Source organism: Ailuropoda melanoleuca, chromosome 11 (assembly GCF_002007445.2).
Source record: "Ailuropoda melanoleuca isolate Jingjing chromosome 11, ASM200744v2, whole genome shotgun sequence".
NCBI lineage: Eukaryota > Metazoa > Chordata > Mammalia > Carnivora > Ursidae > Ailuropoda > Ailuropoda melanoleuca.
This window is the reverse complement of record NC_048228.1, coordinates 56524864-56552296: the sequence shown is the minus strand read 5'-3', so window position 1 is coordinate 56552296 and position 27433 is coordinate 56524864. Positions and strand designations below refer to the sequence as shown.

Sequence of the window (27433 nt, the reverse complement as noted above, 5' to 3'; positions counted from 1 at the left end):
AATCAGAACTTGAATTCATATCTGCAGTAAAAGCAAAAGAAAAATTTATTCTTTTTCTCTTAAAGATACACATGACTTAACAGAAAGGGCACTGAATTTAGCATTAGAATACTTGGATTTAAATCTTCTCCCTGCCTCTTGCACATATTCATTTTCTGGCAGGAGGTGATAACCTTTTTCCTCTCAGAAATTCCTAACAGAGTTGTCAGTGAGTGAAATACTAGAGAGACTGTACTGTTCAAATGAACATCGAATAAAACCAAAGAAAAAATTATCCAAAAAATCCAGTTTTAATTGAATATACATCAGATGGTGATGGATTTTCTTAACATCATTTAGAAATTGTTCTCAATTTGTGTTTAAGCCTTTTTATTTTCATATCCTCTAAAAGAAGTTTTAAAACTCTCATTCTGAATATTTTCTTCCTAACTCATTAGTTGAGTTATTGATTTTTTTTTATCAGAGCAGCTGCGTTTGATTTTAACCAATAAACAAACTATGTACTTCAAAGTTCAGCTCAGCCTACTCTATAAATTGAGAGTGTCAAGGAAGAGATCTGTGGGATTGTGAATTTAGTTTAAGCCCAGGTCTAGTTAGAGCAAGAGTTGATCATGAGGACTATGAAAGGTTTCTATGTTCTTTTCACGCTGCATCTGTGTTTCTTAGACTCTGGGAAGACTGGGAAAATACTTGTGTGGCCCTCGGATTCTAGTCACTGGATTAGTCTAAAAGTTATTCTGGATCAACTCCAGCTTCATGGGCATGAGATAACTATCCTGGTACCTTCACCGAATCATCTATTTGATCTTACCAAGATTCCCTTTAATGTGGAGAACCTTCAACTTCCAGTAACACAAGAAACTCTCAAGGAAGAGCTGGATACCATTCTCTACATAGCTTCTTTTGAACTGCCAAAACTTTCATGGTGGAACAGACAAGCAAAACTGAGAGAAATGGGCAAGAGATTTTTCAGGGTAACCAAAAGAACATGCGACAGTGCTATCACAAATAAGGAGTTACTCAGCAGGCTACAGGCAGCTAAGTTTGATATCTGTCTTGCTGATCCCTTAAGCTTTTGTGGGGAGTTGTTGGCTGAGCTCCTCAATATTCCATTTATATATTCTTTTCGGTTTTCTCATGGGAGTGTCATTGAGAGACTGTGTGCTCAACTTCCCACCCCTTCTTCATATGTTCCTGGCAGCACATCAGGACTGACAGACAGCATGACTTTTGTACAGAGGCTGGAGAATTGGTTACTCTACATAATGAGTGATATGATGTTTTTATATTTTCTATTTCCAGAATGGGATGAATATTACAGCAAAATTTTAGGTAAGAGAAATTTGCATGTAATAGGATTCTTACTTCATATGTAAAATGTAAGTATTTATCTGACTATATAAAAAATTTAAAAAGGTATTTTTAAGTGAGGACCCAAGCTTCTGTGGTTAAACAGTTTTAAGTGAAAAAAAAATTCCTTTTTTGTTTTGTGTTTGATGATTGAGTACTTACAAATTATAGGAAAAAAAGAATATTCTCTATATTTACACATATATCCTGATTGCTGCTACTAATTTTTTTGGAGTATCTCTAAAACCATGTGTGCTTAATCTGAACAGTGTGCTTAATATCCATAATCCTGGGCTATTTCTCTCTTGTTTAGTTCTGCTTTAATACACCCTGTTTTCTCTCTGACTAACTCGCTTTTTCTCAGGCTTTCTGTTTGCATCCAATGTAGGCTGTATTGTTAGTTGTAGGGCTTAGCATGTGATGAGCACAAAACTAGAAAATAAATATATCTTAGTTTCATCTGCTTTTATCTCCCAAATGGTAAAATATGAAAGATTTTTCTCTAAAGGACCACGTTTCCAGATTTTTAAATCTCATTGTTTTGTTTTTGTTGTTCTATTCAAAATTGTGTTAGAGATCACTGCTTCTTTCTTATTTCAGCAATTTCTTTTACCCCTTCTTTTCTCTACATTCCCATACTATAGATAAGTTCAATGGGAATTTCCTTTATAATTCTTTTTCCCAAAGGTTGGAATTTTTATTCTTATTGCTTGTCTTGTTTTACACTGCAAAAAGCTATAAAAATAGAAAGTATCCTCATTATTATTTTATGCTTGCCTCATCTGTCCACTTAGAAGTCTGTATATCTTGGATTTCTTACATTCTTGTCTTCCTCTTTAAAGCATTTTAAAGCTTTTAAAAATGCTTTTAAAAAACAAAATCACTCTTCTCAACAACTTTGTCCCTGGGCATTACTACTGGCATCTTAACAACAACAAGAAAATCACTACCTTCCCTATGAAGTTTGCTTTTTTTTTTTTTTATGACCCTGAAGATTTAGAATATTAGTACCTTACATTAAAATTTTAAAATGATCCAGTACTGCCCTTGAATTACATTTTCTTGTGAGGGGAGACATTTTCACATTATACATAAACAGTTCCACTTTGCTTTTAGATGGTAGTTGTAGGTTTCACTGACCAGGAGAAATGGGGTCTCAATAATAAGAGAAATTCACATTCAGTGTTGATCTACAAGTTAAAATTATTTGGTAATTATAAAAAGTAAATGTTTCCTTAAAATGATACCATGTGATCATTGAGAAAAAAATGAATCCCATCTCATTTCTGTAAAAATAACTGTCTTTCAACTCATATCAAGTTAAAGTGTATTTTTAATCAAGAAAGATAGTTTTGAATTCAGGTAATGATTTTAATAAAATTAGCTATGTCTTAAATAATCTTTTTAAACACACATTTTATGAATGCCTACCATATTCTAAGCAGTGTCCCAGGCACTGTCCATGTAAATATGAATAATAAACTGACCTGAAGGAGGGGCGCCTGGGTGGCACAGCAGTTAAGCGTCTGCCTTCAGCTCAGGGTGTGATCCCAGTGCTATGGGATCGAGCCCCACATCAGGTTCCTCTGCTATGAGCCTGCTTCTTCCTGTCCCACTCCCCCTGCTTGTGCTCCCTCTCTCGCTGGCTGTCTCTATCTCTGTCAAATAAATAAATAAAATCTTTTAAAAAAATAAATAAACTGACCTGAAGGAAATTACCTTTCTCTCTTTCTTCATATATACATACCCTCACATATATGAATATGCTTATGTGTTTAGGCAAATATATTTATGTTACAGGTGTGTATTTATAAATATATATATACATGTTCCCATAGCTGCAGTCTGGAACATTAAGTAACCATATATTCAAACAAAACTTTATGATCTTAAATCTAGAACAAAAAGTTGAAGAATCTATAGAAGAGCCAGTGGGAAAAATGTTCTCCCACTTATTGTAAACTGACCCCAAACACTTTTGTGGTTCACAATGTGTTGTTTTATTGAGTATCTATGGCCGCCAGTGAACAGAGGTAGAGGAAGGCTGTAGTTCCTTTCCCCCGTTATCTCATGATCAGTTAATACATTACAACAAAAGCATCACAGACAGAATTCTGCTATATTTTCAAAAATTTATAGCAAGTAGGTGAGTATTAAAATCAATAAAATCTTAGCTTTTTGTCCGCCTAATCACTCTAACACATATTGTGGAGTATTCCTTGATCAATTCACTTGATCACTAATGCCACTAGAGACAGGCTTAAGCTAGCTTTCTAGAGATAATTAGGCACCAGACTCTTCTGTTAATTCCTTAGACACAAAACAGAATCGGAGTTCTGCCTGAGAGCCCCACCCCAAAGTGTATTTTGACTCTGGATTCTCTAGATACTATTTATTTATCTGTTTATGCAAGAGCAGAAATGCTGAATGATTTTTCAGCTAACCCACAAATATCACTTTTAATCTTGCCAATGAAAATATTTCTAATCTTCCTTTGCAAAGTAACTAATACTCCAGTGTAGCTTTTTGTTTTTTTTTTTAAAGATTTATTTGTTTTAGAGAGAGAGTGAGTGCAAGTTGGGGGAGGGAATAGAGGGAGAGGGAGAGAGTCTCAAGCAGACTCCATCTGTGTGTGGAGCTCAGTCCCAGGACCCTGAGATCATAACCTGAGCCGAAGTCAATTGTCTGACATTTAACCACCTGAGTCACCCAGGCATCCCTCTAGTATAGCTTTATATATATATATATATATATATATATATAAAGCTGAAGTGCCTTCATTAGCTCTTCCGGAGTATGTAATCATAATTTAATTGGATCAAATGTTAATTTCCTCAGGCATGTGAATTAAAGCTAATGTACAATCGTACACATGTACATCATTGTCTATGCTGAAAAATTATAAAGCAAATTATGGATACCATTCCTTTTCACAACTTACTTCCATCCTTAGATAAAGATATCCAACTCTGTATTCCAGACATACTCTTCCTTACCTCCATTGTGGAATAGTAATCCAATTTCCTTTTGATAGTCAGGATCAATCACCCAGCCAGCACAGTTCTCTTTCTTTTTGCCTGCTGATTTAGAGGCATGAGGACTCCAACTTCCTCCTTCCTATGGCTGGGCAGTACTCTCAACTTCTACTTCATCTAAACTAAAACGTAGCAAGAATATATCTATTTATGTACCCAAATTGGGAACTTGAAAAGTCCTAGACTTTTCCTTCTCCTTCATGCTCCAAATTTAATCAGCTCTAGCCCTCCTGATTCTCTCTCCAGAATCTTATCTTACATATCTCTCTGCTCCTTTTTTATCCCACTGCCATTATTTTAACTGAAGCAATCACTTCCTAACTGTACTCACTCTATTTAGGCTTCTTTCTATTACTTCATTCTTCTCAATGCCAGAATAAAACAACACATCAGAGTATAAATTTCTGCCTTGTTTGTTATTTTATAAAGTGTTCATAGATAGTCTTCTGCATTTTTCCTCTCAAATGAATTTATAGAGAGTTTATGAACCATTCTATATGAATACTGAGTTAGGCTTACATTGAATTTAGAGATCAATCAAGGGAAAACTGACCTCTTGAACATCTACAGTTTTCAAATCAGAGGAATTTTTGTTCAGATCTCTTTTTATATCAATTAGTAAGATTATTCTTTGCTAAAACTCTTAACATTTATTTCTAGGATTATTTTTTTTTACTGTGTAATTACCATTAATATTTCTTTTTTATAGTTGTTACAAGGATAAAGGAAATCTATTGGTGTTTTTTTTTTTATCTTACTCCTGAATTTAACAACCTAACTAAAATCTCTTAATAAATTCTACTAGTATTTAAGTTAAGAGATTTAGGTTAGACTGACAATTCACAAAAAATCACAATGTCAGCATTGTGATAGTCATTTTTTTAATCTCACTTTTTTTGGCGAGGTCCGGCTCAGCCGGTTAAGTGTCTGTCTGCCTTCCTCTCAGGTCACAATCCCAGGATCTTGGGTTCAAGCCCTATGGGCTCCCAGCTCAGCAGGGGGCCTGCTTCTCCCTCCCCCTCTGCCTGCCGTTTCCCCTGCTTGTGCTCTCTCGCTTTGTAAAATAAATAAATAAAATCTTTTAAAAAATTAAAAAATAAAAAATAAAATAATCTGACAAAGAATGTGAAGCTTGATAAATGGAAAACATTTCTTTGGCTCTTATAAATTTAAAAATTTTATTAGTTATGGACTGTCATTTGGTTAGAATTTAGGATCTCCATCATATAATGTATTTCAAATATTTTTTGGATTTAAAAAATATAACTCATAACTCTTATACAATCATTAAATGAATATATATATTTATGTATATATAAATGAATAAATAGAGAGAGAACCCACATTAAATGAATATATATATATTCATATATATGTGTGTGTATATATATATTCAAATCAGGGAGGAAGAAATCAGTTAAGATAGCAAGTCTGGTTCAGAAATATTTTGAGGAACTATTTATAAACAATTGGGGGAAAAAAAGATATGTTGGGATACTACTACAAAGTTTAGACACAAAAATAGTTAATGTCCTATAGGGCAATAAAATCATAATTTGGGGGATGATATTTTCTATCAGACAGAAATATGCAAGCTAACATTTAACCTAACTGTGTCTGAACACAAAAGTAAATGGTAAATCAATAATAAATAACAAAGTAAAACATAAGCACATTCTCCTAAAGATTTAAATAATTCTTTAATCATTCATTGTTTAACCATGTCCCAGTATGACATTAAAAGGGCATGCTGTGGTCTCTTCTGATTTCCAAAGTCGAGACAATGTTTTCTAAAAATCTCTTTACTCGAATCAATTATTTTTTTTACTTCCCTTGTACTGTATTGTCTTCATTTCAGTAAGTTGCATTAAGCACCCTAAATTACTATCTAAGGAATGGGGATTCAACAGCAAAAAGATATTATTTTTTATGAAAAAGAGTGAATCAACCATTATGACCCAGCAATTCTACTCTTAGCTATGTATACAAGATAAATGAAAACATATGCCTACACAAACATATACATGAATGCTCATAGCAGCATTATTCATAGTAGCCAAAAATGAAAACAACCCAAATGATCATCAACTGATGAATGGATAAAGAAAATGAAGTACATTCTGTAAGGAAATCTTATTTAGTAACAAAAGGTAAAGAGGAACTTATATATACTACAACATGGATGAACCTTGAAAACATTATTCTAAGCCAAAGAAGGAAGCACAAAACACCAGAGTGTATGATTTATTTATATGAAATAGAGTAAGATTATTCTGGAACAGGCAAATAGAGACAGAAAGTAGATTAATGGTTGTCAGAGACTGCGAAGAGGGGGAAGTAGAGAATGACTGCCAAAGGATATGGCATTTTTAGAGGGGGTTATGAAAATGTTCTAAAATTTGGGACACCTGGGTGGCTCAGTCTGTTAAGTGTCTGTCTTTGGTTCAGGTCATGATCCCAGGGGCCTGGGATTGAACCCCACATCTGGCTCCCTGGTCAGTGGGGAGTCTGCTTCTCCCTCTCCCTCTGCCTGCTGCTCCCCCTGCTTGTGTTTGCACACGCTCTCTCTCTCTGTCAAATAAATAAATAAAATCAAGAAAAAAAAAGACAATGTTCTAAAATTAAATAGTGGTAATGGTTGCATAACTTTATGGATAGGCTAAGAACTGAATTGTGTATTTTAAAAGGAAGAATTGTATGGCATATAAATTACATCTTAATAAAACTGTTATAAAAAGAATGGGGGAGTGAAGCAACACACAAAGAGAATAAGATTACACCAATGGCTGACACCAATAAGTCACTAAAATGAGATATGTACCGAGTATGAAAATGAATTTTTAACACCATTATCATTATCAGAATAAAAACCATAAATTACTGAGATTTGTTTTGATCTTTTACACAGAGAGATTGTCCTGATCTTTTACACAGAGAGATTGTCCTGATCTTTTACACAGAGAGATTGTCCTGGTTGGTTAAAAATCCCTCATATTTTCTGATCAAAACTTTAGTATACTTAAAATATCAAGAACATTCAAAAAGCCATATGGTGGGAAATTATACAGTTATGATTTCCTCATATCAGCAATACTGAATGTATATTTTAAAAGGATACCAAACACCTGGTTAAGTTTCCTTGTTGCACAGTAATTGGAATTCAGAAACAAAGCTCTAGTTACTAAAGAAGGAAAATTATTTAATTCAGAGTCACTAATCTGAGTTTTTATTCTGTTAATGTTCAATTGGTGACCACATTAGTCAAAAGGTACTCCTTGTGTACTGTGTGTCAACTAAATATGTCAAAATAGCTAGTATTTTGCCACCAAAGAGGACAAAGTCTTGTGAAACAGGAACTTTGATTTTGTATAGCAAAGGAGATAGTCACTTTCAAAAATTTATTGAAGGATTTCCATTCCTGGTTGGATGTGATTTGTTGTGGCAGCACACTCAAAAACACTAGAAAAAGATAGGTTAAAAAAGTCATTTTTTAAAGATATCAAAAGGCTTTTGAGCAAAAAGAATGAGATAAATTGTAATTCCAGAAGAGGAAGGGACACTACTATAATGAGGTAAGAGTCACTGCTTGTTTCTTGTTCTTTTTGAGAGTATTTACTCATTCTGAGCCTGAAGTAGAACTCAGGCTTAGCTCAAACAGATGGACTCTGCTGGCAGAGAGGAAAGCAGCAGGCTTTTGGCCTTGTTGTAGACCTAAATCCTTGTTTGCTTGGTTATTTATAATCTCACTATTATGTACTCTAGCTGGAGGAAGGTGGATCGATTTTGTATGGTATACATAGGTGCAATATTTGTTCCTTAAAGATTTTTCTTAGAAAAGTAAATAGTCAAACATTTCCCATTTAACATACCAGTTTATTTTTCCTCTATCATCCTTCATTTTTATTCAGGAAAACCTACCACATTATGTGAGATTATGGGGAAAGCTGAAATGTGGTTGATTCGAACTTACTGGGATTTTGAATTTCCTTACCCTTATCTGCCTAATTTTGAATTTGTTGGAGGACTGCACTGCAAACCTGCAAAGCCCCTACCTAAGGTAATTAAGTATGCTTATTTTTTCTTGTTAAAGTTTTTATCTCCTGGAATTATTTATAATATTTGATCCCTTAACTGAAAACATGGACACAACAATTAATGGACAATATTTTCTTAGACTACTAATTACACTACCATAGGTATCTTATGACATTATCAAGGCAACCATTACTGACATTGCCACACATATAAGAATGAGATTCCTAGGCCCTGAGTTCAGTGGAACCACGGAGTACTCGCTGCACAAGGAGTCTGAGCTAAAGTGGCATGTATCCTTTCCAGGCCCAATATTTAATTGTCAGATCCATTTACTCCAGAGTTCTCTTTTTCCTTGTCATGTCAATGAGCTGTGTTCCAGCTAGTAGCTAATATATCAACCTGAATTCTAGATTAAAGAATATATGCACCAGCTGTTAGCTCAATAGATGAACCTACAGCCTGAGAAAGAAATAAACTATTGTTTTAAGCCACTGAGATTTTGGAGTTGCATGTTTTTTAGCATAACCTAGTCCTAGAAATGGATAATAGGAGGGAAATTATAATACTCTGAGAATATATCAGATAGAGAAATGATGGCCCATCCAAAAAACCTGGCAGAAGTTCAGCAATGACGAACTGTTTGGTTTGAACAGAGAAGAGAAATTAGACTGAAAAGATAATTGGGAGATAATTTATTAAAAAAACAAATGGGCAATACTAAGTATTTTTTATTTCAAATTTAAGATCAATGAAGCATCGATGTATAGTTTTTAAACAGTAATGTGATATGGCTTACCTTTTCATAAATTTTGGCTATTGAAGGTTTGGTATGGAGCAGGATTTAACACAGGGAAATGAGCTGAGATACAGTTGCAATAGTTCTTGCAAGAGACTATAGAGATCCAAAGTACAATATGATAGTAATTTTTGTATAGAAGTGGAGAGATTTGAAAAGTACATACAAAGAAAGTCAATAAGATTTGGTGGTTACCTGGAGGTGGAGATTAAGGGAGAGAGCTCAAGAATGAACCCTTGGCTTTTTATTTCTTTGTATATGTCTTTATTTGCTTCTTACTGGCAATTTAGTAGAGAATATTGGCATTTACCAAGGTGAAGAACTAAAGGGGAGCAGTTGTGAGACAAAATAATATTTTGGCATGCTAAATTTGAGGTATGAATGCATCGTTAGGTAAGCAACTATTAAATACAGTGTCTTAATCTCAGCAGACCAGCCTATGCTGTGTTTGTGTTTTTTTAATTAATAGATTATTTTTAGAGCCAATTTACATTCACAGAAAAATTGAGCAGAAATACAGAGTTCCCACCCTTCACCTGCCCCTCTCTCACACACAGCTTTCCCCACCACACATACCCCACACCAGTGCAGCACATTTGTTACAATCAATGAACCAACATTTACACATGAATATCAACCAATTTCCATAGCTTAAAGTTAACTCTTTCTGTTATATATTCTATAGGTTTTGATAAATGTATAATGTCATGTATCCACTCTTACGGCATCACACAAAATAGTTTCACTGCCCTAAAAATCTCCTGCCCCATCCACTGACTCATCCCTCTCTGTCCCTAAATCTCTGGAGATTGATTTTTTTACTGCCTCCATAGTTCTACCTTTTCCATAAGCAGTGGTTTTTAATTGAGGATGCCATGGAATAAAAAAGACATGATTGTGTATTGGCTGCTTATCAGGAACATTAAGCTACCCAGAGAAAAAACAGAACTTGGGTGGAGAACAAGACTATGAGCCAGATGCCTCTGTGAACAGGAGGTGTTCCTAAAAGCTGGACAGCTGGCATTAGGGAGCAAGGGTCATTGATAGTACAGATTAAAAACATAAAGATGAGGATACTTTTTTAAAGCATAGAAAAGGAAATGGTTGGAAATGTAGCCAGAAGAGAGGAGAAAATAGATCAAGCCTATACCTGGATCCTGATTGATACAGGTATGGCAGAATGAGTAGAATATACTTAAAGGATTACAGGGCAAAACCCAAATTTCAGGTAAGATCAGAAAGTGTATGCAATACTCACTGAAGAGACTGAGAATTATTTGGGAATTTTTAAATCACGTAACAGGAAGTTTTACTTTATCCCATTATATGACTACATTAATATTGTGACAACTTAAATAATACTGGAAATCTATTCTATATTATTCTAAGCTATTGCTTCTGCTCAGAAAGTAAGCACTCAAATAATGCGAGCCTTCTTATTTTATTTCATACTTTTTGAATGAAGATCTGCACGCTGTAAAGATTCAGTTCTAAAGGCAAAGAAATCAATTGTTATGATAGTGTGACACTTATAGGTGTATTTACTATATCTTAATAATTCAATCATATTCAGAACTCTCCTATTGCCTTATTTTTGATCCAATAACACTTGCACATATGTGTACACATAATTTAAGCTTGTATTTATATAATTATTTATTTTACCAACAATGTGTATCTTTCCAATGAAATTTTATTTCCTCTATCTCCCCCACCAGAGCACAGTAGGACCCCGGGGACACTACAAAAGTGTACAAACGCTAACTCAAAAACAGCACATAAATGTGGTTATTATTTGTGGAAAGATTCAAATTACAAACTGAGGGCTTCAGAGGGAAGGGGGGTGGGGGATTGGGATAGGCCGGTGATGGGTATTAAGGAGGGCACATATTGCATGGTGCACTGGGTGTTATATGCAAGTAATGAAACATGAAACATTGCATCAAGAACTGGGGATGTACTGTATGGTGACTAACATAACAAAATAAATATTATTAAAAAAACAAAAACCAGGTTTTCCGATTATGTTCCTTTCTATTGGAGTCTCAAACCTCATGATTACTTTATTTTTCACCTTCATTATGGGTTACTTTGTACATTCAATTGGCTCTTCTATTTGTATGTAACATGTGGATTTTGTGTCCTTAATCTGCTTTTTATACTTAGAGATATTATCAAAATATTCAATACCAAAATTAAACACATGAATTATTCAATTCATTCAAATTCATTCAAACAATGAAATGTTATGAAAATGCTTACCATATTAAATAATTAACATTTAAATAGGTGGATTTTGAGTAAAACAAATTGTCCTCTACTATGTGGGTGAGCCTTGTCCAATTAGTTGAAGGCTTGAATAGATTCTATTATAATACCACTATGTTATATTAATATATAGTATAATAAAAAGATTCACTTCCCCTTTTTGTCTCAATAGTGAATATATCATTATACCACTTCTAATAAACAATCCACTCAGTGTGATTTTTTTTCTCATTGATTGTCTCACTAACTTCTGATATCACCTTTATCACAAAGCAGGCTTTTGTATGTTCATGGTTCTCTTCCTGGCTTTACTGCTTTGTTCCGTTATTCACTTTATCTATTAGGAGGTCAGTAGCAATCATTTTGTATTACATATTATTATCTGATTGAAGAAGTCCCAAGTATTTCCTTTTCTTTCTCAGAGTTCGTTAATTATTTATGAAAGGTACTCCTCTATATACATTTTTAAATATTTCCCAATATTTTGAGTAAAGAAAATTGCCCTCTGTTATGTTGGTGAACCTCATCCAATTACTTGAAGGCTTGAATAGAACAAAAGACTGACCATTCCTAAGCAAAAGAGAATTCTGCCAGCAGACAGCCTTCAAACTTGTACTGCACACAATACTGGTTCTTTTCTGGGTCTCCAGACTGATTGCCTACTCTGCAGATTTTGGACTTGCCAGCCACCATAATTATGTAAGCCAATTCTTTAAAATAAATCTCTGCCCTGTCTTCCCCTTTCAATCATTACACATCTTTTCCCTTGTTTTACTTGATTGCCTTAGTTTATTTAGTACTTAAATATCAGATAAAAAGATTTCTTTTGACTTCAATATGATTAAATATGCTATTTTTATTTTGAATGCAAAGCCATGTATTTCCATAATATTACCATCATCCCTAGAGTATGTATTACAGGTATTTCTGCATTACTTATCTGGTCAGTAAGTTACAGGGCTACCTTATTCCTAAATGTGATTTTGGAAGTTTACTAAGTACAAATGTAACCAAAAGAAAATTTAAATTTAGAGAACAGGGGAAAAAATAAATATACCTTAGTATGTCATTATTCTGACTGTGATTCAGCATAAAAGTTCATAATCATAATAATAATCTTCTTAGTGTCCAACATGAAATATAAAGGGAAGCACCAGAACAATTTAACTTAAAGCAGTAATCAAACGGTCTTCATGTGGGTCATTGTGGAAGGGGTGTTAAAGGCAGTAGAGAGTACTCAGTATGGTAATTGGCATTACAATCAATAGACTTAACTTAGAAATTTGGCTTTGCCAGCCACTGCTGTGTGGCCTTGGACAAATTACTTAACCTTTCTGATACAGTCTCCTCATGTGCAAATGTACACATATTTTTTAAGATCGTCATATATCTAAGTGCAATGATGCATGTAAAGAACTCAACACATGGCAGGAGATAACATGTAGTCAATAATTTGTAAACACAGACACACACACACACATAGAGCTCAAAAGTGCTTAAAGCATGTTGCAAGGGAACCACCAAATTAAATTATTTTTATTTGCTTAATAACCAGTGATTCCAGGTCATAGTTCATACTCTAAAATGGTTAATATAAGAATAGACAGAACTGTTCTAATAATTCAAACAGAGAAATGTATGTGGCTCTCTAATTCTTATAACTATAAATTTTCATATTATGAAGACTATTTTCTTTACAGGAGTTAGAAGAGTTTGTCCAAAGCTCTGGAAAAGATGGAATTGTGGTATTTACTCTTGGGTCGATGATCAAAAACCTCACAGAAGAAAAGTCTAATATAATTGCATCAGCCCTTGCCCAGATTCCACAGAAGGTCAGATAATCTTATCTCTTTTTGAGGGGCAAGCAGTTTAAAATTCATGAATTTCTCCTTAAAAATGTACTTAACAGGGGTGCCTGGGTGGCTCGGTCATTGAGCGTCTGCCTTCGGCTTGGGGCACGGTCCCAGGGTCCTGGGATCGGCCCCAAATCGGGCTCCCTGCTCTGCTGGGAGCCTGCTTCTTCCTCTCTCATTCCCCCTGCTTGTTTCCCTCTCTCACTGGCTGTCTCCCTCTCTCAATCTCAAATCAATAAATAAAATCTTTTTAAAAATGTACTTAACAAATGTAAGAAAAGCTATCAGTATTGTTAGTATCAATTTAACTGAACTTTGAGGAAAAAGTATTAAATGTTAGAAAGAGTGGCTAAAAATGTTTGATTATTATTTTGCTTTAAACCTGGCATTACTATCAGGAACACAAATTGCCATATTATTTTTTTAAATAATGAGCTAAAATAGGGGTGCCTGAGTTGCTCAGTTAAACATCCAACTCTTGATTTGGGCTCAGGTCATGACCTCAGGGTTGTGAGATCAAGCTCTGTGTCAGGCTCACACACTGGGCATGGAGCCTGCTTAAGATTCGTGCCTCCCTCTCCCTCCCTCTAAAAAAAAAAATAATAACAATGGGCTAAAATAAATCATTCACTGATCTTAAGCGATCTGTTAGTTCTGTGCTTAAGAGTTAAGGTTTCTATGTAATCTAACCTTGTTTTGATGTTCTTGTTTAAGCCTAAGGCACACATACAAGTTCTAACTAACATGATAAAGATATTCAAAAAATATGGACTTATTTCACGATAGGGACCATACAGCCTTTTAATTAATGGTTTTGGACCAGGCTCTGGTTTAACCTGGAACTGACAGCTTAGATTCCTGGAATACTCTGAAATAATGATTCTTCTATTTAAACAGTTAAAAATTTTAGTAATATGGTAACAAAAATTTACGCAGTTCACTCTATGATGTTCCCAACAAAATATGATTCTTAAATGAATACAATTCTAGGTTATAACTTAGTAATGTGCTTAAAATATCAGGGATTTTTTTTTTTACTTTCTTGCTTTAGTTAAAATAGATAATTACATGTACTTTTAAGTTTCAAACAATCATGACAATGCTTGTATTCATAACTAAATTTCTTTGAAAAATTGTTTATTTAATCTAAAAAAATCTTCAAAAAGAATACTTAATTTTATTTTTTTAGGATTTTATTTATTTATTTGAGAGAGAGAGAGGCAGAGAGAGCACAAGCAGGGGAAGAGGTGGGGGAGAGGAGCAGACTCCCCACTGAGCAGGGAGCCCCAACTGGGGCTCCATCACAGAACCCTGAGATCATGACCTGAGCCCCAAAGGATTTTGCATTCTTATTAAGTACTGTCTTTGACTGACTGAGGTGTAGAAACAAAAGTTGGTTACCATTGTTTCAATTCCCATTAGCTGAAACAGCACTGTTTTTTTTTTTTCCTTTCTCCCCTCTATTCTCTATTTGGGAGGCAGACATTAAAGAATGAGCCCATTCAAAAACAACCTCACATACAATAGAATTTAAAAAGCAATATGCATGTCCAGAGAAAGACACTGGGTCAAAAAAAAGACCTGAGAAGTACTAAAGCATTCACCTCAGCCTGATTCCTGGCAAAGAGACACACTTCAACAATGAAAACAAACAAACCAACCTCAAATCCTAAAAAAGAGAGAGAATCTGATTTCCAGAGTTACTTTATCAATTACAAAAATCAAATGTCCAGCTTTCAATGAAAAAAATCACAAGGCATACAAAAATATATAAAAGTATGGCCCATTCAAAGGACCAAAATATACTGAAAGAAATCATTATTGAAGAAGCCTTGATCTTGGAATTACTAGATAAGACTTTAAAACAATTGTCCTAAACATGCTCAAATAATTAAAGGAAGACACTGATTAAGAGAAAAAAATGATGTAGGAACAAAATGAGAATATCAATAAAGAGAGAGAAATTGTAAGAATGAACCAAAAAGAAATTCTGCAGGTAAAAATTGAACTGAAATAAAAATTTTACATCAGGGTTTCAAAATCATGTATGAGAAAGTAGGAGAATCAACAAACTTGAAGAATAATTGAAATTATCAAGTCAGAGGAACAGAAAGAAAAACAAAGAAGAAAAGTGGACAAAGCCTAAAGGACTGTGGGGTAGATACCAAATGGATGAACGTATACATTGAGGGAGTCCCTGAAAGGGAGAAGTGGGCAAAAAGAATATTTGAAGAAATAATGGCTTACAATGTCCCAAATTTAATAAAAGACACATATCTACAAATCCAAGAAGCTTAATGAACTTAAAGTAGAATAGACTCAAAAGAGCCACAACAAGACAAATAATGGAGCTGCTGAACACCAAAGACAACGAGATAATCTTGAATGCACCAAGAGAGAAGCAACTCATCACATGAAAGGTGACCAGCCAATTTCTCATCAGAAACTTTGGAGGCCAAAAGGCAGTGGGTTGATATATTCAAAGTGCTGAAAGAAAAATGGCCAACTGAGTATTTCATATAAGGCAACATTTCCTTCAAATATGAGGTTAGAAATTAAGACATTCCCGGGTAAACAAAAGCAAAGGAGATCATTACCACTAGACCTCCCCTACAAGAAATGAAAAGTCTTTCTGGCAGAAATAAAAGGCTGCTAGACAGTAACACAAAAATATGAAAAAATAAAGATGTGCAGCAAAGGTAAAAACAAAGGCAATTATAAGAGCTAATATTATTACAATTTTGATTGTATTTCCATTTTTTAAAATTTTCTCAAAGATTTAAAAAATGCAGAAATAGCAATTATTGATCTTATCTAGTATTAGAAACACAGTGTAAAGATATGTAATTTATGATATCAGTAACAGAAAGTGGGAGACTGAGCTATAAAGGAACAGAGTTTTTTATGCTACTGTAATTTACACCCAACAGGTCAAAAAACAAACCTTAAGAGTACTTAGAAAATACTCAAAAATGAACGAAGACACAACACACGAAAACTTAGGAGGTGCAATGAAAGCAGTGCTCAGAAGGAAGTTTATAGCCTACATTATAGTTTAAATGCCTACACTGAAAAAGAAGAAAGACTTAAAGTCAAAACATAATTTTACACCTTAAAGAACTAAAAAAGGAAGGCAAACTAAATCCAAATTACCAGAAGGAATGAAATAATGAATATAGAACAAAAATAAAACAGAATAGAAAAATAATAAAGAAAACCAAGGGAACCAAAAGTTGGTTTTCTGAAAAGATCAACAAATTTCTCAAACTTTTAACCAGACTGGGAAAGAGGAAAAAAAAAAAAAAAACCATGATGCAAATAATTGAAATCAGAAATGAACATGGGGGAATTACTAATGACTTTACAGAGATAAAAAGGATTAAAGGGGATATTGGAAACAACTGTATGCCAACAAATTAGACAACATAGGAGAAATGTATAAATTCCTTGAAAAACAGAATTTACTTTAACCAAAATAGAAACTGAATATTTCAACAAAGCTATACCAATTTAAGAGACTGATTAGTAATCAAACAGCTCTCAATGACAGATAGCTTCACTGGTAAATACTATCAAACAGTTAAGGAAGAATTAAATAAACTAATGTTTTTCAAATTCTTTCCCAAAAAAGAGAAGAGGAGGGAACACTTCCTAAATGACTCTGAGGCCAGATTTACACTGATACAAAAGCCAGATAAAGACATTACAAGAAAATAAAATTACAGACAAGATCCCTTACAAATATAGATGTAAAAATACTCAACTAAATATTTTCAAATCAAATCCACTAGAACATTGAAGGTGTTTTCACCATGATAAAATGGGATTTATCCCAGGAACGCCAGGGTAGTTCAACATAAGTAAATCAATCAATGCAATACATCATATTAATACTTATGAAGGAAAAAAAAACACACATGATCAGCTTATACAACTTCTACAAAAATGGAGTTTGACAAAAATCCAACATTCTTTCATGATAAAAAAAATAGGAATAGAGGGGAATTCCTCAATATGGTAAAGAGAAAATCTGGAAAACCCAAAGCTTATGTCATACTCCATGGTGGAAACTGAAAGTCTTCCCCCTCAGATCAGGAACAACACAAGGATGCCCGCTTTCACTGCTGCTATTTAGCATTATACTAAAAGTGATAGCCTGGGGTATTTCACAAAAAAAAAAAAAGAAATTAAAAAGCATCCAAATTGGAGCAAAAGAAGTAAAACAATGCCTTTTTCCAGATGACATTATCCTATATATACAATCTCCAAGAATCCACAAAAAGCTACTAGAGATAATAACCAAATTGAACAAATTTGCAGACTCGATACACAAAAATTCAGTTGTGTTTATGTACACATCATTGAACAATCTGAACATAAAATTAAGAAAACAATTCCAATTATAAGAGCAACTAAACCAATCAAATACCTAGGAATAACTCTAACCAAGGAGTGGACATATTTGTATGCTGAAAATAGCAAAATATCATTTCTTCACGAAACTAGAGAATTCCTCAATAAATGTAAAGCCACACCATGTGCATGGATAAAAGACTTACCATGGTTAAGTTGTCAACACGATCCAAAGCAACCTACAGATTCGATGAAATGCCTATCAAAATTCTTTTTTTTTAAGATTTTTTTATTTATTTATGTGACAGAGAGACAGCCAGCGAGAGAGGGAACACAGCAGGGGAGTGGGAGAGGAAGAAGCAGGCTGCCAGAGGAGGAGGCCAATGTGGGACTCGATCCCGGAACGCTGGGATCACGCCCTGAGCCGAAGGCAGATGCTTAACGACTGTGCTACCCAGGCGCCCCTTAACAGCCTCTTTTGTACAAATGAAAATCCAATCCTCAACTTCATGTTGGAACTTCAAGAACCATAATAGAAAAAAACAATAATAAAAAAGAATAAAGGTAGAGGGCTCCTGTTTTTCAGTTTTGATATTTGAAATTTACTGTAAAGCTACAGTAAATTAAACAGTGTGGTACTGGCAGAACAGACAAATAAACCAAAGAAATAGAAGACAGAATAGAAGTTAACCCTCACATATATGGTCAATTGATTTCCAACAAAGTTTTAAGACCAATGGGGAAGGGACAGTGTCTTTGACAAATTAGTGCTGGTAAAATCTTGATATCCATATGCAAAAGAATGAAGTTAAACCCTTACCTTACACCATATACAAAAATTAAGTCAAGATGGATCAGAAACCTAAACTTTAGATGTAAAACTATAAAACCTGTAGAAGAAAATATTGGAGGAAAACTTCTTCACATTGGATTTTTTTTATTATGCTCAATTACCCAGCATCATTAGTTTTTGATGTAATGTTCAATGATTCATTAGTCACATATATCACACAGTGCTCATCACCACATGTGCCCTCCTTAATACTCGTTACATCATTCCCACCCCCCTCCCTTCTGTAACCCTCAGTTTGGTTCCTGGAGTCCAAAGTCTCTCATGGTTTCTCTCCCTCTCTGATTTCTTCCCATTCAGTTTTCCCTCCTTCCCCTGTGGTCTTCTGAGCTATTCCTTATGTTCCACATATGAGTGAAACCATACAATAATTGTCTTTCCCTGCTTGACTTATTTCACTTAGCATAATCCCCTCCAATTCCATCCATGTTGATGTAAATGGTGGGTATTTATCCCTTCTGATGGTTGAGTAATATTCCATTAAACATATGAACCTCATCTTCTTTATCCACTCATCTGTTGAAGGGCATCTTGGCTCCTTCCACAATTTGGCTATTGTGGATATTGCTGCTATGAACATTGGGGTGCCTGTGCCCCTTCTTTTCACTACATCTGTACCTTTGGGGTAAATACCTAGTAGTGCAATTGCTGGATTGTAGGGTAGCTCTATTTTTAATGTCTTTAGGAACTTCCATACTGTTTTTCAGAGTGGCTGTACCAGCTTGCATTCCCACCAACAGTAAGAAGGCTCCCCTTTTTCCACATCCTTGCCAACATTCATTTCCTGTCTTGTTAATTTTTGCCATTCTAACTGGTGTAAGATGGTATCTCTTTGTGGTTTTGATTTGTATTTCCCTGATGGCTAGTGATTTTGAACACTTTTTCACGTGTCTGTTAGCCATTTGTACATCTTCTTTGGAGAAGTGTCTGTTCATGTCTTCTGCCCATTTATTGACCGGATTATTTGTTTTCTGGGTGTTGCATTTGAGAAGTTCTTTATAGACCTTGGATACCAGCGCTTTATCTGTAATGTCATCTGCAAATATCTTCTCCCATTCCCTGGGTTGCCTCTTAGTTTTGTTGACTGTTTCCTTTGCTGTGCAGAAGCTTTTTATCCTGATGAAGTCCCAAAGTTCATTTTTGCTTTTGTTTCCCTTGCTTTTAGAGACATGTCTTGAAAGAAGTCATTGTGGCCAATGTCAAAGAGGTTACTGCGTATGTTCTCCTCTAGGATTTTGATGAATTCCTATCTCATATTTAGGTCTTTCATCCATTTTGAGTTTATCTTTGTGTATGGTGTAAGAGAATGGTCCAGTTTCATCCTTCTGCATGTGGCTGTCCAATTTTCCCAGTACCACTTATTGAAGAAACTCCCTTTTTTCCATTGGATATTCTTTCCTGCTTTGTCGAAGATTAGTTGATCATAGAGTTGAGGGTCCATTTCTGGGTTCTCTATTCTGTTCCATTGATCTGTGTGTCTGTTTTTGTGCCAATACCAAGCTGTCTTGATGATCATAGCTTTTTAATATAGCTCCAAGTCGGGCATTGTGATGCCCCCAGCTTTGGTTTCTTTTTCAACAATCCACTGGTGATTCAGGGTCTTTTCTGGATCCATACCAATTTTAGGATTGTTTGTTCCAGTTCTGTGAAAAATATTGTTGGTATTTTGATTGGGATTGCATTGAAAGTGTAGATTGCTCTGGGCAGCATAGGCATTTTAACAATGATTATTCTTCCGATCCAAAAGCATGGAATATTTTTCCATCTCTTTGTGTCTTCTTCATTTTCTTTCATAAGTGTTCTGTAGTTTCTAGAGTATAGATCCTTTACAAGCTCTTTGGTTAGGTTTATTCCTAGGTATCTTATGGTTTTTGGTGCAACTGTAAATTGTATTGACTCCTTAATTTCTCTTTCTTCAGTCACATTGTTAGTGTATAGAAATGCAACTGATTTCTGTGCATTGATTTTGTATCCTGCCACATTTCTGAATCACTGTATGAGTTCTAATAATTTTGGGGTGGAGCGTTTTGGGTTTTCCACATAAAGTATCATGTCATCTGTGAAGAAAGAGAGTTTGACTTCTTCTTGACTTCTTCTTTGACTTCTTCTTCAATTTGAATGCCTTTTATTTCTTTTTATTGTCTGATTGCTGAGGCTAGGAGTTCTAGTACTATATTGAACAACAGTGGTGAGAGTGAGCATCCCTGTTGTGTTCCTGACCTTAAGGTTCCTGACCAGAGGCATAGGCAACAACAACAACAAAAAATAAAGTGGACTTCCTCAAATTAAGAACTTTTGTGCATCAAAAGATAGTGCCAAGAAAATAAAATACAACATAGAGATTGGGAGAAAGTCTTGTAAATCAATGAGCTCCAACAACTCAACAACAAAAACCCAATTCAAAAATGGAAGAGGACTTGAATAGACATTTTCTGAAGAAGATATACAATGGAAAAGATGCTCAAGTCATTAATCATTAAGGAAATACAAATCAAAAGCACAATAAAATATCACTTCAAATCCATTAGCATAGCTTTTATCAAAAAAATGGAAAATAACTGTTGATGAGAATGTGTAGAAATTGGAACTCTTGCGTATTGCTGGCAGGAGTGCAAAATAACATAGTGGCTATGAAACATAGTTTGTGGTTTCTCAAAAAGTTAAACATCAAACTCTCATATGACCCAGGCTATATATCCAAAAGAATTGAAATCAGGGACTCAAAGAGATATTAGCACACCAATGGTCATAGCAATATTATTCACAATAACCAAGTAAATGGATAAACAAAGTGTGGTATATGCACATAATGGAATATTATTCAGCCTTAAGAAGGAAGGAAATTCTGATATGTTACAACATGAGTGAACCTTGAGGATGTAATGCTAAGTGGAATAAGACATCAGGAAAAGACAAATACTGTATGATTCCACGTATATGTGGTACCTAGAGCTGTCAAATTCATAGAGACAGAAAATAGAATAGAGGTTACCAGGGGCCAAGTGGGAGGAATAGGGAGTTATTGTCTAATGATATAGAGTTTATGTTGGGGATGATGGACAGACACATTTGAGTTACACATAGTGAAAATGGTTATACAATATTGTGAATGTATTTAATGTCACTGAATCCTATACTCACAATACATTCAAATGCTAAGTATCATTATATATATTCTATCACAATAAAGAAGACAATGCTTACTTCTATATTACTGCCAAGTTTATAACAAACGTTCAAAACACTTACAAATTCCCAAAGTGACTTTAACATCCTTCCCCTTTGCATCTGAAAACCTTATTTTAAAAAATTCCCTTAACTAGAATGCTCTAGTAACACCAATATGTAATTGTTCCAGATACAGATTGTCTTTTTTTGTTTCTTCATCTAATAAGTGAGAATTTCCCTGACCATGACAGTCTATCTATTAGGATTATTGCAAGTATTTGAAAACACAGTTGTAGTTCCAATCGTTTAAATACTCATTACATAATCACTTAAGGCCTCAGTTTGCTCATCTGTTACATGGAGGCATTGAACTAGATTAATTCTAAGTGTCTCATTCTGAAAGGATGGGATTCTGAAAATCTTCTAACAGAGTAAAGACATTTATCTTAACAGGTTCTGTGGAAATACACAGGAAAGAAACCAGACACATTAGGACCCAATACCCGGCTATATGAATGGATTCCCCAAAATGATCTTCTTGGTAAGACCAAAGAGAAGCAAAACTAAACAGAACTGAATGAGGGATACTCTGAATGATCATTCAATAACAAATGAATCCAACAAATTTCTATTAAAAACAAGCAAAACATAATTCTTAATATCTTCTTCATATTTCTTCTGGAGCTTGTTAAAAAATTCTTCATGATACTTGGTAAGGACTGTGAGGCACACTTTATTCCAGACCATTATGATAAATATAGATACTAGTACATGGGCTTTTGCAGTGAAGCAGAGATATTGGACTCAACTCTGAATACAAGAAGAAAAAGTGGGGATTTTATCACCAAGGAGCAAAATGGGGGTCACTGTACAGAAAAATCCTAAGAGGAAACATTAGGGCAAGGGGGGAATTCTGTCTAAACCAATCTAACCACATCCTTGCTATAGATCAGACCAGGGTAATCAGATACCACGTGGGGGATGGTGAAGGATGAGGAAACCAATCAGATATAAAAGGTGTTCAGATACCAAGCTTGGGAGAGTCTAGCTAAACTGACTTAGTAGGATTTGTGCTAAAATTGGGCAATGCAGAGACAAATGCAGAAGCCCCCAAATCAGGGACTAGTCAAGAATAGGTTTCAAAGGAATTTGACTAGAGTTTTGTCATGGAGCCAATCTTTTCCAAGCTCTGGATTATAATCTAAACATGGAATTTACAATTCTCCCATTTATGATACAATCCCTGCCTCCTAAGACTCAGAGTCAACATACCTTAAGATCAGGCTTTTACTAACTCTCACATAAAATACTGTAGCAGCCTACTGGTTCTCTGTATCAATTTTCTCCCACTCCCTTCTCTCTTCCCCTGTTTAAAAAGAAAAATAGATAATCCTATTCACCACCTCTAATATCATAAATGGCTCTATATTATTATAAAATCAAATACAAAATCTCATTTTATTAAACAGAGTGCTTCATGAACTTACCCTAATCTATCTTTCTGGCCTGTTATGTCAACATTCTCCCACTGAAACCCTGTACATCCCATCACCCCTTCCCTTATGCACACAAGAGCATCATTTCTTAAATCCCTCCATTCTTTTTTATTAATTAATTCCTCACCCCAACAACTGGTCCACCTGGCAACTACTCTTCATCATTTAAAGTCCACACGAACCTTCTCAGAGGTTTGTGAAATGACTTAATTGCTAGAATAAGAAATTGCTACTTAGCCTGGAATAACTAATTGCTGCCTTCTTTAGAGCTTAAAGGAATTTATATATAGCTTCATGGGACAGAATTGTATAGAAGATGCTGCCAAATTAAATCAGTGGTTTATAGGTGTCAAGATTTTCTGTTTCTGAAAATCTCACAACTTTAAATAATGATATATTTTTTTCCTCTTAGGTCATCCCAAGACCAGAGCTTTTATCACTCACTGTGGAACCAATGGGATCTATGAAGCTATTTACCATGGAATCCCTATGGTGGGAATTCCCATGTTCGGTGATCAGCCTGATAATATTGCTCGTATAAAGGCCAAAGGGGCAGCAGTTGAAGTAGACCTGCATACAATGACGAGTTCCAATCTGCTTAAGGCTTTGAAGGAAGTTATTAACAACCCTTCGTGAGTGTAGAATACATTCTTTCCGGAAAAGCATATAGTATTTTAAAAGGAGTAAATTCTTTCATTCAATTTTAAAACTGACACTTTTAAGTCATCACCAGCACATAACCAATATCAAATACAATTGCTTTATACTTCTCAAATTCTGTGTAGGCATTTTGATTCGTCTACTAATAATAGGCAATTGATTACCACCTCAAAGAAATACTAAATTTATTTAAAGAAAATAAGTTCTTGTTGAAGAGACACAAATCTTTTTTATTAATGATAATTATTGTTTATTCCTTAAAAATTGCAGATATTACCATTATAAAGAATTAAGGAAATAGAACAAAAAAATAGAGAAATAAAAATAAAGGATAACTCTCCTTATGCAGCTATAACCAATTAGCAGTAGAGAAATATTACTCCAGCTATTTGCTTTCGCTAATTTATAGAGAAGAAAAAGAAATAATTTTATAAAATTTTGATCATGCTACTTTTCATAAAAAAAATCCTATATAGGCATTATTTAACTTAAAAAAAGAGAAAGAAAATAGATTAAATTAAGAAATCCAGACAGCAATATAGAAGACCCCAGATTCCTGGGGTCCCCAGCAAAGATCAACAATTAGACAGCTATCCGTGAATGAAAACAGCTCCAGAAGAGCTTTAGAGTCCACTTACCAAAAAAAAAATTTAGCAACACAGTGGAACAAAGAAACTGAGAATAACTGCCCAAGAAGAAAAGGAAGACAGCTTCATTTTGCTTGTATAATCCCACTAACACTTCAGACAAACCAGGGTAGGTGGAGACGGGGTCCCTTACCATAGGCCTGCCCCTCAATACTGCTTCCTGTCACTACTCTGTTCTTAATACCATGCTTAGCAAATGAGACCAAAAGTCTGTATTCTCAACCTATGTATTCTACATTCCTATTTCTGATGAGGGAACAGAAGGCAAGCTGAAGACAAAGCAGAAGCTGACACCCTGCAACCCCCCCTTCCCTCAATTTCTAAACTTTTTGTATGCTATTTCTAATTAGCATGTCTTTTCTCCCTTACCTCCAATTATTATTTAAACTACAAACATGTAAAAAATTCCAGCTGATAGGGCCAACATATCTAGAAAAACCTCAAGAGGAAACAAACTGTCATAGGCATTCTATATACACTTGATGATGTCATTTATGAAAATTTATTATATAATTATGTAATATGCTCTTAATAATATGTAACATAATTTTAGGTATATCATGTTCTTAATGAATTTTTCAAATTGCTATCTTTGTATTCAATATTTAGCTATAAGGAGAATGCCATGACATTATCAAGAATCCACCATGATCAGCCTATGAAGCCCTTGGATCGGGCAGTCTTCTGGACCGAGTTTGTCATGCGCCACAAAGGAGCCAAACACCTCCGGGCAGCCTCCCATGACCTCACCTGGGTCCAGTACCACTCTTTGGATGTGATTGGGTTCCTGCTGGCCTGTGTGGCAACTACTATACTCCTGGTCTCAAAATGTTGCCTGTTTTGTTGCTGGAAATTTGGTAAGACAGGAAAGAAGAACAAGAGAGAATAGCTTTCTTTAATAGTTTGGCTGGAAATCTTGACAGGGCCCATCTGAATTAACCTAGCCAGTGATCCGAACAGATTCCTCTTCTATCTTCCAGGTTCTTGTCCATTCCTCAGCTTATGAAGTCAAAGATCAAAGAGTCACCCAAGGAGTTTGCCACATGATTTAGAATTAGGGTTTAAAACACTTTATTCTTTAAAAAGAGAAGATAAACACGTGGAAGTTTCTACTACTAAAATCCTAGTGCTTTACTTTGTTCATTCGTTTCAGCAAAACAAATTAGGATGATGTTTGAGGTTTAGGAACATAATTAATTCTATTTTCAGTACCAATCATATCGAGCATTTTCAAAATAGTTAACATCATTTTGGGTCTAGTATGTTGTAATTACTGCGTATTCTTTAAAGGTACTTTACAAAGTAGAAAAGAGCATGCTATAGCCAGAGCTTCCCTTCTAATTAGGAAAATCAGGAGATTCAAATATTCCTACTCTGCCGGGAATCATATTTTAAACCATTCATTTCATTTCATATGACACCTCTGACTTTGTCTTCCCTGGAATACAAAACATTATTTTTTGTTTTTGATTTGAAGATTGCCCTTCATTTAAAAATTAATAATAATAGTACTAGATTTGTATTGTAATACTGGGTGACTTTAGAGAAATAGTTGATTTTGATAACTTAGAATTATTGATGGCATGGTGGAATAAAAGTAAACAATTATAATTTAATACCTGCCCTTTTGAAGTAACTGAAAAATTTTTAAAAATTCTTTTCTGGGACACCTGGGTGGATCAGTCAGTTGAGCATCTGCCTTCAGCTCAGGTCATGATCCCAGGGTTCTGGGATTGAGTCCTGCATTGGGTTCCCTCCTCAGCAGGGAGTCTGCTTCTCCCTCTGATCCTCTCCCCGCCATGCGCTCGTTCTCTCTCTCTTTCTCTGAAATAAATAAATAAAATCTTTAAAAAAAATTCTTTCCTACAATTTTACTTACAATATCCATATTTGAAAGAAGAGACAAAGCTACAACTCCTTAATACCCATCACCGGCCTATCCCAATCCCCCACCTGCCTCCCCTCTGAAGCCCTCAGTTTGTTATACGCAAGTAATGAATCATGGAACGTTACATCAACAACTAGGGATGTACTGGATGGTGACTAACATAACATAATAAAAAAATTATTAAAACAAAACAAAACAAAAAAACTACAACTCCTCAACTGAACTGCAGATAATTTGGGGGGAACATGCATTTCTCAGAATGTTATTTGCTGTGGGGATGATTTCTCCATCTAACAGAAATGCAGTACATCTTCCCATTTCTTCTTTTCCCTTACCCCACCACTTCTTCTCTTCTTGCGAACTGTATTGTGACCGCTATACCAGGCACAAGTACTTAGGCTTCTTGTCAACTAGCAGTAGCCAGAAATCTCCAGTAAACGTGAAGATATACATTGAATTTTACTGGAAGTAAGGATTATCTTTCCCTTTCTTTTCTAAAAAAGACCAATTCTTCACCTGTGAGGTCAAAGAACTATTTAATCTAACTGCCATTATATATTAAGCAAGTTCAATAAATGACTTTCCACAGTTGAAATTTACAATCCAACTTTAATAGATCTGAAATTATAGCTCCATGTTAGAACTTTATAAATCATTGGAGGATAGTTTTTTACAAGAATAGTGTCACAAATAAGAGCAAGGCAAACTATTCTTAGGTGGGAAATTAACTATAAAGAAATATAGAACAAAAAAGATATTTTCTCAATTTTATGAGGTTTTGAAATAATTATAATGCTTTAACATATAAAGTTAAAAAATATAAACACTAATGCTGCTTGACTTAAGATCTATTAATGTAACCAAAGTAATTTAATAGTACTGAATTATTTAATCTGGCAATAAGATAATGTTCTTTGCTATAAGAGTCTTTAAAATCATAGTTTAAAGATATCCATTCACTTTTTTTATTATTATAAAATGATGGAATATAAAGGAGTTAAAGTAAACTAAAGATTTGCACACTTTGTTAGCAA

The 27433-nt window shown here is 34.6% G+C and overlaps 2 protein-coding genes across 3 annotated transcripts in view; one reads left to right on the top strand and one right to left on the bottom strand.

Moving 5' to 3' along the window:
- UGT2A1 (UDP glucuronosyltransferase family 2 member A1 complex locus) overlaps positions 1 to 27433 on the bottom strand; it is a 162509-nt gene that overhangs the window by 30755 nt on the left and 104321 nt on the right.
- LOC100464709 (UDP-glucuronosyltransferase 2C1) lies at positions 572 to 26265 on the top strand. Of its 2 annotated transcripts, none has more exons than XM_002930857.4 (6): positions 572 to 1332; positions 8294 to 8442; positions 13185 to 13316; positions 22162 to 22249; positions 23617 to 23836; positions 25121 to 26265. In XM_002930857.4, the coding sequence occupies exons 1-6, from the start codon at positions 612 to 614 to the stop codon at positions 25398 to 25400; spliced, it is 1590 nt and encodes a 529-aa protein (XP_002930903.1). In that variant the 5' UTR covers positions 572 to 611; the 3' UTR covers positions 25401 to 26265. The 2 variants fall into 2 exon arrangements, with proteins under 2 accessions (XP_002930903.1, XP_019649211.1); XM_019793652.2 differs by lacking the exon at positions 572 to 1332 and adding an exon at positions 7920 to 7957.